This window comes from Nelumbo lutea, chromosome 2 (assembly GCF_056320005.1).
Source record: "Nelumbo lutea isolate HS-2025 chromosome 2, American lotus-T2T, whole genome shotgun sequence".
In the NCBI taxonomy this organism is placed as follows: domain Eukaryota; kingdom Viridiplantae; phylum Streptophyta; class Magnoliopsida; order Proteales; family Nelumbonaceae; genus Nelumbo; species Nelumbo lutea.
Genome location: NC_142685.1, coordinates 48,387,357 through 48,405,314, shown reverse-complemented (window position 1 = coordinate 48,405,314; position 17,958 = coordinate 48,387,357). Strand labels below are relative to the sequence as shown.

General features: G+C 35.1%; 1 protein-coding gene across 2 annotated transcripts; it reads left to right on the top strand.

The window, feature by feature from the left end:
- The first annotated feature begins 4,195 nt into the window (after window positions 1-4,195).
- LOC148870488 (F-box/LRR-repeat protein 3-like) lies at window positions 4,196-11,050 on the top strand. Of its 2 annotated transcripts, none has more exons than XR_016106524.1 (8): window positions 4,196-5,117; window positions 6,360-6,485; window positions 7,475-7,579; window positions 7,882-8,275; window positions 8,362-8,491; window positions 9,548-9,842; window positions 9,962-10,185; window positions 10,884-11,050. XR_016106524.1 is itself a non-coding variant. In XM_088967425.1 (8 exons), the coding sequence occupies exons 1-8, from the start codon at window positions 4,479-4,481 to the stop codon at window positions 10,929-10,931; spliced, it is 1,989 nt and encodes a 662-aa protein (XP_088823551.1). In that variant the 5' UTR covers window positions 4,196-4,478; the 3' UTR covers window positions 10,932-11,050. The 2 variants fall into 2 exon arrangements, 1 of the variants encoding a protein (XP_088823551.1); XM_088967425.1 differs by having other exon boundaries at window positions 9,934-10,185.
- The last annotated feature ends 6,908 nt before the right edge of the window (window positions 11,051-17,958 follow it).

The following is a 17,958-nucleotide window of genomic DNA, read 5'->3' as shown; positions in this document are numbered from 1 at the left end:
CATGAGGCGTACATCCTCCATACAACATGCACAGTCCATGGAGAGATACATGGTGAGATCTCAAGAAGGGGTGACAATGATAGCCTGCACAGTCCGATAGTTGGTCTCCACTTTTCGATCCGACATGCATCCCTGTTAAATTAGATTAGGGACTTGTGCTTAATTGCCTTGAGAATATTTTAAAACTTCTTGTTCCATGCAAGAATGCGTGGTTTCTTCACTATAAATAAAGAACCCTTCCCTTGAGGAAGGAAGGGGAGCTCCGAATATATTTTCCATTCTGTTGTAGCACATTGCTGAGCTCCCAAAACCCTAATCCTCCCTTTCTCTTATTGCTTTCTTCCTTCTCAACTTGAGGACTAAGACCATTCTCACCATCACCTTACACCAGTTCAATGAGTTTTAAATTCATCAGGTCCTAGACCTAATAAGTAACATGGTAATTTGTGGCCCTAGGAGAGAATTTTTCCACATGGGAGCATGGGAAGTCGAACATCCTTCTAAACTCTTTGTTTTGAATCCTTTACCAACCCTCCAAATGATCCCTTTGCAAAGAAGGGACAAATCATGGAATATGCTCTTCCAACACCACAACAAGTTGCCCTTAGGTTGGACAAAAAAAAGGAAGGAGTAGTGGATACCTTGAAGTAGATCCGTTCATCTATTGCCTTCACTATGAAATAAGTGTCATGCCACAATGTTTCAGCACAAGTTCTTCCAACTAACCCACCATTGTTTTTGCTTTGAAATCCTTCTTGGCATGAGAGAGAGAGAGAGAGAGAGAGGTAGGTACAATTTTAGCTATGAATCCTTGAGTGCACCTTGTCTTCAAATGATATTGAAAAAATTCCATTATTTTTCAAATGATATGGGTAGGAAAACCATAATAGTTTTTTGCCTTGGGCGCCATCAGGATTTGTAGAGTGCGAGAAAGTAGTCTTCTTAGTTGGGGAGGAGTGTTAGCATTGAAGTATATTTCTAACTCTTAGAGGCTGATTTGATGACCTAATATTGAGCAATAGTCTTGGAATATAGTTTCTTAATGTAGAGGCAATTGTTGAGATGAACATTTAGAAAGAGTAGAATATCATCTGCAAAGAAGAGGTGAGTTAGAAAGGGGCTCCTCTTTTAATTTTAAGCCCCTAAAGTCTGCCTTTATTTGATTCCAATTGGATTGCTAAGGCTAATGCTTGGTTAGTTAAGATGAAAATGCATAGCGATAGGGAGTTCCCTTGGCAGATCCCTGCCTTGGTTGAGTCGCCCTCTCGAAACACTCATTGAGAATTAATTGCAACTCCACCATTGACACATACTAGTAGATCAAACCTTTCCATTGGATAGGGAAGCTCATCCTTTCCATCACTTACATCACAAACTCCCAATGGAGCTTATCATTGGCCTTCTTGAAGTGAAGCTTGATGGCCATGTAAAAAGTCCTACCTTTGTTATGATGCTTGAGGAAGTGGAAAGCTTCATTTTCCATTACAATATTGCCATTGATGCTTCTCCCTTCTACAAATGCTACTTGATACAAGTCTACCAAGTCCATCAAATAGGACTTGAGCCTTTGAATTAAACACTTCGCAAGGAATACGAAATTTGTTAAGTTGATATGCTTTGTAATGGCTCACCTCTAATGGATAGTTGTGCTTAGGTATTAAAACCAAAGCTTTGGGTAGATCTACCATGTATCTCACCCTAGAGCCTTAATAGCAGAAAAAGGCCACTTAAAATTCCTCCTCAAATAATGGATTCATGAGACGAGTTGCAACTTTTTTTTTTTCCCTGGGGGGGGGGGGACCAAATGTCAATTACATGAAAAATTCCCTTTTTTAACTAACAGAATAGTAATGACAAGGGCAATGAAAGAAAATTCATACATATTAGATTAGCTCAATGAAAATCACCAATTTAGCAAACTTTTAAAATTAACTTTGATGCTTTAAGAGGCAAAGAAGACGTTGCTTCCATGCATAGATTGCATTGGCAAGGAAGGGACATGTCCGATGAGATTATTGCATGGAGAGAATAAGTAGTGGGTTTGGTTTGGATCAATATTATGGCAAATGCACTAATAGCTAGCGAGGCTCATATTAATTATAGGAAAGAAGTCTAGGTGGAATAATGTGTGAACCGAAGGAGATGCTAAGATGATTATAGGTTTCCTAAAAATGAACGTCACCACCACAGAACAACGAAAATATCACAAGGGATTGTCAAACCATTAATAGGGACAATAGCATGGAGATCTTTAATCCAGATCATATTTCTCGATGATAGGAATACGGAGTGTCTGTATCGTTCTACAGAGCTCCATATTTGGCGGACATACGCGGTGCAGGGGAGGAGAATTCTCAAGCTGGAAGACATTTCCGGTAATGCGTACGCCTGGAGGGGTGCCGACATTTTGTCTTTTAATTCCAGACACGGGCGGACTCTCTTCAAGGGTATGTTAGCATTGTACTAATTATAACAATACAATTCCTTCCAAATTAAACTATGGGATGTTGTTGCGGGGTGTATATGTGCCTGGGTTCCCTCCCTCTAACAATTAGTTTTTAGGGATGAATTCTCCTAACGCACATAACAAATGGTATTAGAGCCTACACTATGCCTCTTTGTTGCAATCGTGCAGCGCAGATAGTGACGTTGATATCGCAGTGTTTGGCCTAGACTAGGTGGACTAGTGCAAAGCCAACCTGCATGAGTGTTGGGACTGCGGATTGTGGTAGAATGTTACGATGTATTGGTCCCACATCGGTAGTATGGGATGTTGTTATGGGGTGTATATGTGCATAGGTTTCCTCCCTTTAACAACTAGTTTTTAGGGGTGAGTTTTCCTAACGCGCATAACATTACCGGATGTGGCGGCGCTAATAAATGATTTGCAAGAAGAAAAAGATGAACAATGCTTTTGCCCTTATTTGATTTTTTTTAAGAAATTATAATAAAAGTATTACTTTTATTGATACTAAATTCCAAAAGTTGCTCTAATCAGGTATAATCCCTATTTTTAACCCATCTTGGCCCGCCATATAATTTTCAAAATACTAAAGAAATTTTTTACTAGACACTTATAAGCGTTTATTATCCAATTAAGTGCTCCCAAACTAAGCTACGGGCTTGCAAAGTCAAATTCATAGTGTTTCTTTTTTTTTTTTTTTACTTTGAAGGTTCAATTCGTAAGTACTGTAAAAAGAAAAAAAAAGAGTTTCAATTTATAAATCATAAGCATGGTAAACGATCAACTGAGTTTGGCATGTTAACTGGATAGGCCTAATAGAAACGCAGATTCGAAATAACCACCTTATGTTGAAAAAGTTACAAGTACCAAAAAAGAAGGGCTTGTTTGGGGGGTGATTAAGAAAAACTTGTTAAAAAACCAAAGCGTAATGTGTTGTTGGATTGGAATATTTGTTGGAGCGATAATGGTAAGTTTTTCCGATCCGATTCACGAATCTCGAAAGTACCATATTTCCATTACCAAACCAACAAGCAACAGCGAGTGCACTAACCTTTCGATAAGGACAAGTGGGATATAATAAAAGAAAATTTCAAAATATAATTACTATGGCGTTCGTTCGTACCGTCTTCACTTGGATCTGTCCTTCCTCAAATGATTCTCCACCAAATGGAGATAGTCTAGCTACTCTACTTTCACTCACATAAATAAATATAAATAAATACAGAAAGATAAAAAGGCATTAACAAATAACAAAAAAGAAGAAAGAAAACGACTCTGACTCTTGACTTTTCCACACCCCCCACCCCTAGTACTAGACGTACCCCGTTAACTCCGCGTCCTTTCACGTACGGAGAACTTTGTTTCTTCAAAATGTCTTAAATACCCTAATCTTATCCTTAAATGACCAATTCCCCTCAAACATGCTCGCACATGGATGAACTCGACAAACCATCATATATATTGCCATACAGCTCCTAAGTCCTAACTAGATTCCGATCTGGCGAACCAAGACAGCGTTCCTCAGCTGAGACTGAAAGTCCACCTTTCCTCTTTGAATCAGATCGAAATCCATGATTGATATCGAGACATCATTTCCCACCATTATTGCGCGTCAAGTGCCCGGGAAATCGTCATTTTTTACCAAGTAAGGGACGATTTCGTCTTTGCAAGTATAAAAGCGACAAAGGGCTCTTTCAGTAATTTTAATATACAACTTCTTCCTCGCCAGTCACTCCATCCATCCGAAGTTCCGAACTGCACCAAGCCACCAACCAGGGCAATACTGTATTTCTGTTTTCGGTTAACAACCTAAAGAATCCCATTTCAATATCTTCAAAAATTTTTCCTTTTCGATCAATTTTTCTTCTTTGTCCTCCTCATCCAGCATTCTTCATTCCTATGGTTATGTTTCATCAATCCTAGAAGAAAAAACTACAATTCAGGCGTTCAAGTTTTCGGGTTCTTAAATCTAGCCTTCCAGAGAATCTTTTTGGGAAAAAAGAAGCTTGGATCCATGAAACGGCAGAAACCAGTTGAATGTTTCAACCCTTTCGAATTCCTTTCGGAAGAAATTCTCTTCACGATTCTCGATTGCCTCGACGAGAACCCTCTCGACAAGAAATCCTTCGCTCTAGTCTGCAAATCCTTCTACATCGCCGAATCTCGACACCGGAAGACTCTCAAACCTCTCCGCTCCGAGCTTCTTACCGCGATTCTTAACCGATATCCTTGCATTACGCATCTCGATCTCTCTCTATGCCCTCGCATAACGGACAATACCCTCACCGTGGTCTCAGCTCTCTGTAAATCCACTTTGCACTCCATTGACCTCTCCAGATCTAAATTCTTCTCTCATGTGGGCCTCGCCAATTTGGTTCTGAATTGCTCGTCCTTGCTCGAGATCGATCTGTCCAATGGAACGGAGCTGACGGATTCTGCTGCCGTGGCAATTGCAGCGGCGAAGAATTTGGAGAAGCTGAACCTGGCCAGGTGTAAATCAATTTCAGACTCAGGGATTGGGTGTATTGCGGTTGGATGTAGGAAGCTCAGGGTTATCAACCTCAAGTGGTGTTTGGGTGTCACTGATTTTGGTGTTGGTTTACTCGCTGTCAAATGCAAGGATATCCGCAGTTTAGATCTCTCTTACGTACCGGTAATACACTAATACCTCTTTTCTTCATCGGCTTCTTTTCTAAGCTATCATTTAGCAATGCTGCTTGCTTCTCTGTTCATATCCTTTTCACCGAAAATAGGATTTTTTTTTTGTATTATTATTGAATGGAAATATCACTTGGTGATGGCTTTTATTCTTTTTTTTTTATTAATTATCTGTTTGCTTTTTTTTTCTGCTTTTGCATTCTATATTTGCTCCGCGCTATTGTTCTATTCTGCATGTGCTGAACTGAACGTAGTTGATTTGTGTTTTTCCTAGATGATTAGGAATATACTCCACTTAGTTCGATTTCTTAATTGAGGGCATTAACCCTACGGATGTAGCGCACTCTCTTGACTTTGATTTCCTGATTTTGTAGACCATGAACTTATTCTGTTAAGACTGCTAGATCAGCTAGTTTTTATCCTAATTAAAACTAGTAGAGGTTGAATGCTGAAGAAGGGATTGAACATGGTGACCCACAACTCCACAAGTGCTAATGATCTTTCAATAGATTTGCACTTCCCTGTGGCTGAAACGCGATCTCGTTAATTCTAGATCTGTACTTAGGAAACTGAAAGCTGAAATCCACAATGCAGTTCATGGATTTAAAGGAGTATTGTATGGACTCTCGTCACTCTCCTAAGTAGCTGAAGTGGACACATGTTGGATTCTGACACTCCATTGGATTCTTGATGGACACTTCAATATAGCACTTTCCTTTTGTCTACTTTCTTATTCGATATAAATGAATAGGTAATATAGACAATTAATGACAACCATTATTAAATAACAAAGATAAATTTAGTAACAAAATAAATTTTAAAAAAGCAATGATAAAGTTCTATACCTTATTTACAGGTGTATAATATTAGAACTTGAAAAAATATGGATTTTGTGTATCCTTGTTTTTTCTTGTTGAGTCAAACTCCTAGAAATGCATCATATTCTGATTCTCGTTGTGTCCATGAAACACATTTAAAGTTAAATGTGTATTCCTGAATCAAAATGATAGATCTACATGTTAGATGCTCAAATTGGTTAGATTTGTTAAAGGAATGGTATTTGCGTTTCTTTCAATTACATGAATACTCTTGGTCTGCATCCTTAAGGTTTCTTTATATTGTTTCTTCTGTTACATCTGTTTACCAAGAAATATTTCTCTTTTTATCTTGTTCCCTTTTGAATGCATTGTGACCTTGTGGGAAATACCTCATCAAAATGAAAATCTTTATGTTGCAGATCACAAACAAAAGCTTGCCATCTATCTTGCAATTACAATATTTAGAGGATTTGGTTCTTGTGGGATGCTTTGGTATTGATGATGAAGGCATTGCAACCTTCAGTAGAGGGTGCCCATCAGTGGAGGTACTTATAATATGCAAATGAATTTATCATTACTATGGTTTAAAAGAGAAATATCTGATCATTTATATCTTGAAGATTGCCTCTTCTGTGAGTACAATATTAAGAAATTTCAGTTTCCACTAGTTGAGTGACTTGGGCTTTGTACAATTTTCAAGCAATTACAATGAAGTATATTGATTGCACCAATTTCCATTTCTTTAACAAAAACTAGGAAAAACATGGTTAATTACATAGATTACTGGTTGTGTTTTCAAGTAGGGGTGCAACCTGGGCAGGCTCAGGTTGAAAATTTGTCAAAATTTGAATGGCACTGGCCTCAAAGCCTGGACCCAACATAGTATAAATTCTTCAACTTGGGGAGCCCAGATTTCCTGAAAGCCAGAACTCTACGAAGAGCATGAAGCTGCACATCAAGAATATCTCCCATACATGTATGTTCGTGGGGAGTGTTTGCAGTTTTTGGGAGATCCTGGCTCCAACTTGGGTACCCAACTTGCACCCCTATTTTCAAGCCCATCTTATCAACAAAGATTGGAAAGGATAAAGAATTACTTTGTCTTTTGCAGGTATAGAAGAGTTAATATGCCTTAAGATGTCTCACTGTCTTCTTTAACTTTTTAAAGCTGTGCTACCAGGATAAACACATGATAAATTTTCCCAAAATACCCTTTGCTTCTTATAGACTCATAAAGAAAATGGGTTTTATCTGTGAGCCTTCCAAATGCACATTTAGTAATAGTTTGAAGTTCCTAACAGAGAGTGAAGTATTTGATTAATGGCATACTAGTATTATATTTCATATGGACATCCAAAATTGCTGTATGCATGGGTCTATCATTTGGTATATATGATGCATGATGCACAAATGTTTTACAATTCATAATTTGTACATAAAGTTCTATTTGCAAAGATTTAGAAAAAGTTGCTCTTTGTTTCCATATACCAAATTGTCTGTTTTCAGAGAATCTTCCATTTTCCTTTTGTAACAGACCCTTAATATAGCGAGTTGTCACAATGTGGGTCATGTGGGTTTGTCTTCCCTAACAAATGGAGCAAGAAATCTACGCCAACTTATTTTAGCCTATGGGTCTCCTGTAAGTCTGCAGTTTCATATCATTTTCTCTTGATTATTCAGGAAATGGGATAATTTTAGCTGTTGAGGCCCAACAGCATATGCTGTTGAGAGCATTTTTGGGCTGGGCGTGTTCACCTATTCACGCCCATGTCTTTCTTTTTGGTCAATAAAATAAGGGGCAATTACTATTTTACCCACTCTCATGGTAACATGGCATTCCCAAAAACACTCTCAGCAGCATAGGCTGTTGGCCCCCAACAGCTAATGCTTTCCTCGGGAAATCCTTTCATGGCTTATTATTTGTTCATGGTTGTGGTTCAGGTTACACCTGCTTTGGCTGCGACATTGCAAAAACTTTCAAAGTTGCATTCAATCAAATTAGATGGGTGTATGGTTACATGTACTGGGCTACAAGCTATTGGAAATTGCTGTGCATCATTGAGGGAGCTGAGCTTAAGCAAGTGCCCAGGAGTGACAGATGAAGGGCTCTCTTCCCTCTTGTTAAAACATAAACAGTTGAGGAAGCTAGACATAACATGTTGTCGCAAGATAACTCATGTCTCTATTGCCAACATCACAACTTCATGCACCTCACTCATTTCCCTCAGAATGGAATCTTGTAGCCTGATTCCAAAGGAAGCCTTCGTTTCTATTGGAGAGTGTTGTCATCTATTGGAAGAACTGGACCTTACAGATAACAAAATTGATGATGAAGGTTTTAGCCACACCTACCCAGCCTATACCATTATTGTGGTATCTTAGTGGCTTATTCATCTTATTTATTTATTTATTTTTCCACAGGTCTCAAGTCCATCTCAAGATGTTCTGAACTTTCCAGCTTAAAAATAGGCATTTGTTTGAATATAACTGATGAGGGGCTTACCCATGTTGGCATGTCTTGCCCAAAGCTTATAGAGCTTGATCTGTACAGGTTTGCAACTCTACCAAGTAGGTCAATATTACTTAGTAAGCATGTATATAGATGGAAGTACAAATCAAATGTCAATATTCAAGGAAGAGGGCTTAACATATGTGCGAATATGAGTGTAAGCCAATTCTGTAGAAGTGATGGCAAATGATTTGTGTGCATTTTATGCATGTGGTTGTATGTGGGGATGGGTTTAAAATATAGGCTACCTTTTAGGAATAACAACAGATGGCAATTGGTAAGGGAGTTCCAACAAGAAGAAACTGAAGATTTAACATTTAACTTGTATGTATATGCTGTCCATGTTTTCCACTGGATTTTGAACAATCAAGGTTATGTTTGGTTCTGTGGGTGTTTATTGGAAAAACGCTGCCACATCAGCACCACTTAGGTGTTGGCATTTATTGTGCAGAAAACCACTGCTCGGTTTCAATGTTTATCAAATAAACATTAAAAACAGAAACACTTTGATTTATGTGCATGAAGCATTAGGGGCACTTCAAGTTCTGGTTTCTCCCAACACCCCAACATTTATTGAAATGAAATTATTACCTGGAGCATTGTAAGCTGAGGTGGAAGATAGCTTTATGGGGTTTTACTTGAAACACCCATGAAATGCCCAACCAAACAACAAAAACAATAAACATTTAATGTTATGTTTTTCAATTAAACATTTATCTGAGAAACACCTCATCCATAAACGCCCATGGAACCAAACACATACCAAATATATGGATTCTATGAAAGCAGTCCCATTCCATTTTTCTCATAACTTTCTTTTGTTTAGCTCTTTCATACAACATAGAGCTGAATAAAACCCTGTATCATATGAACTAAACATACTTTTATTTCATTTATACCTTTATTTTGAATTTTCAGTTTTGTATTTCTTACTTGTGTATTTATTTACAACTTTTCATTGCACATTTATGTTTTATGGCATGGGTATCGGGGCTAAAGATTTTATTGGAAAATGAACTGGAGTTGTCCATTGCTTGCTTGTGTTTATGGGCACAGAATTCTGGTCAAGACATACCTGACTGCAATTCTTTTGTTCAGATGTGCAGGAATAACTGATTTGGGCATTGCTGCAATTGCACGTGGTTGCCCTTGGTTGGAGATGATTAATATGGCCTATTGTAAAGATATTACAGATAGTTCATTGATATCATTGTCAAAATGCTCAAGGTTAAATACACTTGAAGTTAGGGGATGTCCTTCTATCTCATCTGTGGGTCTCTCAACCATAGCCATGGGATGTAGGCTACTAACCAAGCTAGATATAAAAAAGTGCCACAATATCAATGATGTTGGAATACTTCCACTTGCTCATTTCTCCCAAAACCTCAGACAGGTAATTCTCGTTCAATTCTTGCTTGGGAATCTACAGACTGATATTAAAACTTGGCAACTAAAATGGTAGTTTTTGAATTAATTTTTTGTAGATAAACTTGTCATATTGTTCGATAACAGACGTAGGGCTCTTGGCACTAGCAAGCATCAGTTGCCTACAAAGCATAAACATGATGCACTTGAGGGGTTTGACTGCAAATGGTCTGGCAGCTGCCCTGCTGGCATGTGGTGGGCTTATAAAAGTAAAGCTCCATTCGTCCTTCAAGCCCTTGCTCTCTAAACCTCTTTGTGAACACATTGAAGCCCGTGGATGTGTGTTTCACTGGAGAGATAAAGCATTCCAGGTACTTATAACACAGTTTTACCACACAATATCTGTCAGTGTATTTTGTCCATTTAATTTCACCTTGGTTCTTACATGAATTTGTTATCATGGCTACCTCTACATATTTGAATTGCAAGCACCAAATTATGTGTAAAGATTGTGGTAGATCTAAAAGTAGCTGGGGGAAAAACAAACTACATCTTGCTGATATTTCAAATTTTTTATTACTTCTGATTGCAATGTTGCTTAAGGCTTTTGTCTTGTGAGTCATTCTTGAGATTTTTTGCTTCTTAGTATGCATTCCTTGATTCTTTTTTTTTATACATCCTAATCATATGGTAAGTGAAAGTTGAACCAAATTTAATTGTCAATCATATTGTAAATACTACGATAACTTCTGTTTTCACAAATATGTCAAAAAGAAACAATAATAACACACACACACACACACACACACATATATATATATATATATATGTGTTGTATGTATGTATGTATGTATAATCGGCTTAAAAACAAATTGTTTCCTGAAAAATTTTAAAGAATCAGATCTCAAGTCACTTTTTCTACAAATATCTGGACCATAGTGGCCTTTGAATAGTCAGTAGTCTTAGGTGGAATTAAACTTATATTTATATGATAATTTAGTAACTAAAGCCTGTTAAATATTAATCAAGATCGTTGGATGGCACTGATGGCTTTGTTTATGACTGACAGGCTGACAATTCAAAGGGTTGGAAGTTACAGTTGGAAGATATGCCATAATAGATTTAAACCTCTTCTTTGGATTGGGGATGGTGTATTATTTTGCTGGAGTTTAATCCAAATTGTATATAAGAGACAGTTCATTACATTATCCATTTTTGGTCGTTTCCCTCTTTCTATAGTTGTACTTGCAAGCCTTGAATCATTGTTCTCAAGAATTGGAAATGGATCTTAGTAAGAAGGCCGTTATCCACAAAAAAGGTGGTCTTTCAATTCCTTGAATCAAGGTTCAAAATTTTGATATCAGCCTATACGTATCGTATTGGGGGCTTCTCAATATGCCCTTACGGGGAGTGTTTCAGGACCTCGAATGATTCAGAGGGTGGATGGACCTTAAACCGGCTCTCTGAACCAGATTAAAAAAAAAAAAAAAGCTATCCCCGATATCCATATTTTGAATTATGCTGTGGCACTTTTTACTTTGTACTCTTGTTTGGATCATATTGCACTGAATATTTTAACCACGAGTGATTGGATTTGGACTTCGCTTAAAATTCACAAGTCGCATAGATCCATGGAGCTTAACTGGCCAACAAGCATCAAACTTTGTGCCTCTGACTGACTATAAGTCTGTTTGTTTGCGATACAAACACAAATATGTATTTTGCATAAATACCTTTTTTTTTTGTTTAATGATGCAAAGTGGGTTCTTAATTTTAGTCCCTTTTTGTTTTCTTTCTGTTTCTTTTAAATTGATGCAAAAGGCTTAAGACTGTACAGTGGTTTCTGTGCCATTCAATCAACTCAGGATTCAAAACATACAAATTTGTACCCAAAAAATGAGTAAATTAATCCACTCCTCATGCTGGGAAAATATCAGAAAATATGTTTTTTCTTTTTAAATCATCGCAATTTTATATTTCAAATAAACACTTGTAAATCTGAATCGGGGTGCATATTGTATCACAAACAAACGCAACCTAAGAAATTTGTAAAAAACAAATATATACAATGAAAACTGAACCTGGAGGATATTGAGGATTATAAACTTAAAATGGGACTGACTGATCAGTATTCAGTGTGCTCACAACAAAAAAAAAAAAGTGTGCTCACCATGTGTGTCCACCTGACCCAGACTGGTTGGTTTAAAAAATATACCATTAATTTACCCCGATAGCACTTGGTGGTTGGTTTGTCAATTCAACGAGGCAGTTGGTCCGGTGAAAAATGGTCAAAACCATCATAAGCCCACTGCCCACGACCCGGTTATCCGTCTTGTAACCACTCACCAGTTTGTCGTCAACGAACCTCTGTCAACGAGAGTTTGAAAACATTGATTCCATAATTCTAGGGGTGTGAGAAACATGAGTGTGGATTTTTCATGTTACATGAAAATAACTACGCGCCCCCTGAGTGGCATGTTTCGCTATTCTCCGTTTGGTTCGCGAAAATAGGAGACTGGAATTAGAATCGAAATGACCATTCTTGTTGGAATGACATTTTCCTATTTTAGGAAATGACCATTCTTTGCCCTTCCTTTGAAAATAAAATCTCATTCCTACTAATTCCCATTTTCATTCTAATTTTGTCTGAATCAAACAGACTATGAAAATAAATCATTCCAATTTCAATTCCAATTCTAACAATAATCCAAATGGACTCTCAATTCCTAGAAGCTGATTCGATGAGGTTTTCCCTTATCATTATTTTTCCTATTGTATTACAACCCTACAACTCTTTATTAAATTGCCACTCTTTAAGGTTTCATTTGGGAACTGCTTATTTAGCTTTGAGCCTATAGGCATGAGGTTGAAAATGAACATTCTTCTATAGTGATCCAAATATTAAAAAAAAAAAAATTATGAACATTCAGCTAGACTGCCATAGGAGTTTATTTTTTATTGTGAACACACCCTCCAACGTGACATTTTCATTGCTCGCCAAATCAACATGTTTTCTGCTCACGTAACACCGTTAATATTGCGAAGAGAGAATAACTAAAGATGGGCTAATGAAAATTTATTAGACTCAGTATGGAAAGAATACAAATCTATCTATATATATAGTAAGACAGTCCATGTCACCATGCCTCTCCTTGGTCCAGATCCCCTATTTAATTTTCTGTTTTATTGAAATTTTTTATTTTTTTTTAATTCTACATAGCTATCCATTAAACCAATAAATAAATAACAAGGCTTAACTATTTCTAACAACCATAAAGAAAAAGAGATTTGCTTTTCTAATGTTTATCCAAGTGGCACCATTTACCCCACCTCCTAAATTGTCTCTAATTCCTATTTATCTCCTAAATTATCTCTAAGTCTTATTTATCTCTTAAATTATCTCTAATTTAGTAGAGATATTCTCTCCTAAACTATTTATAATTCCCATTTATCCTTTCCCCCACTTTTTATCTATATCTATCAAAAGAAAGTGTCAATTAAAAAATTTCAGAATTATTTAAATATTATAATAAAATTATATACTTACTTTAAAATATATATTCAAAACATAAAATTAATTATAATAGATTTAATAATATTCATATTATTAATAGTTCTATCCTTTTACAAAGTTCATCATGAAATTATGTAGTAACAATATAAAAAATTGTTATAAAAATAATAAAAATAGATTTTATGCATTATTCAATTTAAGAGTTATAAAAATAATAAAAATTTAACATTAAAAAATAAAAAATTATTTAAATAATTCAATAACTAAATATCTTAAATAACAAAACATTAAAAATAGTTAAATAATTATATAAAAATAATATTTAAATTTATGTAATAACTTTAAAGTAAATAAAATTCAAGAAATAAAAAATTTTAAATATTTTACATATTATTTAAATTACGAAATATTTAACATGACTAAATTTTAAATAGTTAAAATAATGAAATCATGTAATAAATTTAATAAAAAATTCTTAAAATTAGATAAATAATTATAATAGATTTCATAACATTCATAGTAATAATAATTTAATATTTACAAATTTAATAACGAATTATGTACCAATAGTAATAATTATAATTTTATAGATTATTGAATTCAATAAATAATTAATATTTTAAAAATTGAAACAACAGTATTATTTAAATAACTAAATAATATTATAAATACCTAATTTCACTTATATAAATTAATAATTATAAAAAGTAATATCTATTAGTAATAATTTTACAATATTAGTGTATATTCATTATATATTTATATGTATTAAAATTAATATTTATTGTATTTTCAATAATTATTTATTGTATTTTTTATAAATATATTTTTAATAATTATTTATAAATCTATTTTTGTTGTGTTATTTAACATAAAATTGTCAATAATTATTGTAGATCAAACAACTATTATTTAACTTTTGAAATTTAATTTATTGTATTTTTATTATAAAATTATTTTTAGTAATTATGTATTTTTATAATTTATTGATTAATATTTATTAGAGATTAAACTATTTATTGACTAATTTAATATATTTTTAGTATTTATTGTATTTTCATTATAAATTTATTTTCAATAATTGTGTATTTTTGTTATAAAATTTCAATAACTATTAATTTATTTGAAGTTAGGAGTGTTCAAGGATTTGTTCAGTTTGGTTGTAGGTTGTTTTGCTTACCAAATCAACTTGGTCAAGTTAGGAGTTTGTCACACAAAATTAACTGACCATTAGTGAAAACTTGTCAACTCAAGTTGTATCTGTTTGGGTCTATTTTCTTATTTGGTTTGTTTGTTCAAAAGATTTAAGTTTAAAAAGTAAAATTAAATTTAATAAACCAAAGTGATATTATTAAAAAATAAATTAAAAAAGAACTAAATTTATGATATAAAATATTTTAGACTAAGTAATATGGAAATTTTCACTTTCCTGTATTAAAAAAATCATATTTAAAATATAAAATCTTAATATATATCTATGGTTGGGTTGGTTCAGTTTTGTTCGATTTACAAATGGCCAAACTGAAACTAACCTAACTTGGTCGGATTGATAAATTATTGAACCAAAGCCGATTGAAAATTCTAGAAAATCGATCGACCAACTCGAGTCGAATTCAATCGAATTGGTTTTTAAAAGTTAAAATATAAAACAATTATATATTCTTATGTATTTCTATTGTTTAGCTTTCTTTTAACAAAGCCTGTACATCGCACGGGTCACTGCTAGTATAAATATATACACCATAAAACCATTTATATTCTATTTCTAAACCTTATATTTGCACTGTACATATTTGTATTTACAATCTTCTTGAACCTTTAATCCTTATTTTTGCACTGTAAATACAAATATATACAGTACAAATACAATGTTTAAAATTAAGAATATAAAATAATACAAAATTGGGGTGTCAATTGGACTGGATTTGGTCCAATCCTATCCTGTCCAATGTGAGACCACTACAAATGGACCAGGTCCAATCCAATCCAATAATTATTTTGGACCATTTCGGATTGGTCCAATCCAATGTCTGGACCATCCAATCTGTTTAAATTTGTTTTAATTTAGATTATTTCTAATCCAAACCTGGTCCATTGGCATCAATATTCTTATCTTCTATAAATGAACCAAAAATAGGCTCAATCCAACCCAATCCAATATAAATTTATTATGGATGGATCAAGTCCAATCAATCCAATAAATACTTTGGACCATTAAGTCTAGACCGGTCCCATTCAATATGTCTTGTTGGTCTGTCCAATCCATCTAAATTGATTTTAATTTGGATGAGGATGGCGTCCAATATCCAAAACCAGCCCATTGATACCCCTAATACAAAAAAGAAGATTTTGCACTTGTATATATTTATATTTATATTCTTCCTGGACGTCTTTAGAAATTTGGTTAAACATCTCTAGTCGATCCTTGTTGTAGTTATTACAAGATTAATTCTAAAAGTTTGATTAAATTTTAGAAAAATCTATAATGCCAGAAAAACATGATATCGGAAAGGATTTGACCAAATACAGCCCATTGTAAATTTTGATAAAAATGCATGTGACTGATTAACACTTTTAAGATGCCGGTTGATTGGTTCATGTCTTTCGGGTATCATAATCAAATCCTAAATATTAGAGAGATCTTTGATAGAGAAATTTCTATCAAAATAAAATCTCAAATACCATGGACGGAGAATAGTAAGACGAGGGAAGAGACTGATTTGCACCATTTTTCTTGGCAAGTTGTGAAATATCTTTCACTAATTAATAACTGCCTCTGCCTGAATCTTTTATCAAAATATACCGAACGATTCCTTTATAAACAATGATATAACAGGAAGAGAGATGGAACTAGGGGAAGCTTTAGAGCTAGGAATCAATCATCACTGTCTACGCAGTATGATCTCAGCGTGGTTAAAAAGAGAGTTCGAATATAATGGAGAGAGAGAGAGAACCAGAAATGTTAGTAGAATTCATCTCTCTCTACATTCTTCCTTGTTACAATATTAATTCTGAAAGCTTGATTAAAAATTAGAGTGGCTTTTGAGAGAGAAATGTTCTATCTTCGAATAAAATCTCAGAGACTATGAACAGAGAAGGGTGCGAGACTGCGAGGAGATCAAAGGGTTTGATTTTGATCCGCACCAGTCTTGGCTAATCGTGAAATGCCTCTCCCTATTAAGTATTGCCAAATATTTGTTTTACCAAAACCCGTAAAACTAGTAGGGCTAAAACTTAAAGGGCTCGATTTGGAGGGAGAATAAATATAAATATAAATATAAATATGTAGAGTGTAAAATCTTATATTTTGTATGTATTTGTATTGTATATATTTGTATTTGTACTCCTTCCAAACTAAGCCTAAAACAGAATTAGGATAATAGACGGATAGAAATAAATGATAAAAAAAAGGATAAATTTCTTAAATTATGGTCTAACTAATTGACTAAATGTATCCTTACTATTTGAAAATTGACTAACATTATTCCTACTGCTTTTTATAATTGACTTACTCTACTCTTATTGTTAGCATCTGATAATGCTATGTTACAATCTAGCACATGTGACTCCACTTGACCTATAAAAATATTTTGAAACCCAACTAGGACTGAGACCATCATCACCGAACATAACCCCTGCTTCGGTTTCATTGTTGTTTCATTGAAACCAATCCAAACCCGACCTGCCCGTCCGTGTATTGGTTGGATGTCAGTTCCTTGCTCACTGATTAAGTTCGAACGTAAAACCCAAACTATTGTAGTCCTATGGTGCCTCTTGCCAGCCATCGGTGAAAAGGCAACATGGAGGGGTGTATCAGCCACCCTATCTTTCTTTTTCTATAATGACAGATCGTCAAAGGATGCCAGTCGTGGGTGATTGATTATGCTGGTTGTGGAAGCCTCCTCCAACGAATCGACTGTTGTAGGTGAAACTGCAATGCACCAGCAGGTGGTCACTTGATTCTTCTATTCTGTTCCATAACATCCTTACTGCAATGCACACCTGCACCTGATTCTTGTATTCTGCCAAAACAAATGCTAAGTTTCAAACTTGTGATCAATCTTATTTTTCCTATCGACTGACAGCACAGCTTCTCCAAATTGCGTTACTAGAAAACATTAGTGGAACCTGGAAACCACCATTTTTAACAGGTCGGAGAAGGGTTAAATAATAAAGTCAGCGCTACCGAGAACTCGAATCCGGATATCATCCTCACAAATTTAATCCTCACAATTCGAATCTGGATTTCATCCTTGATGAGGGCGGATTTGGCCCTCCAATGATATTGTGACATATGGCATCTCAGAATAAATACGTGACATCCAGAACAACTTAGGCAACAACTTGCCTTAGCCAAGATGATGGTGTCCCAATTGGCGACCTAGCATAGGCGCCAACCTAGCGATCTGGCACAAGCGTCGAACTGGCAGCCTAGCACAGGCGCCGAGCTTGCGACTTAGCACAGGCGCCGAACTAGCAGCCTAGCACAAGCGCCGACCTGGTGACCTGCGAGACGTGCTCGCCGACAAATTCGGCATGCATATCCCAACACTCACACAATCCTTGGAAGTTGGCCCATGTACCAAACGATCCAGAGGATGGTCAACGTGCATGGTGATTGCCTCCGGGA

What these genes read in the sequence shown, in the direction of transcription:
- LOC148870488 (XM_088967425.1), top strand. Translation starts at nt 4,479, where the DNA reads ATGAAACGGCAGAAACCAGTTGAATGTTTCAACCCTTTCGAATTCCTT. An exon ending in TAACAAAATTGATGATGAAG is followed by an intron (nt 8,276 to 8,361) that starts GTTTTAGCCACA and finishes ATTTTTCCACAG; the next exon opens with GTCTCAAGTCCATCTCAAGA. An exon ending in ATAGAGCTTGATCTGTACAG is followed by an intron (nt 8,492 to 9,547) that starts GTTTGCAACTCT and finishes TCTTTTGTTCAG; the next exon opens with ATGTGCAGGAATAACTGATT.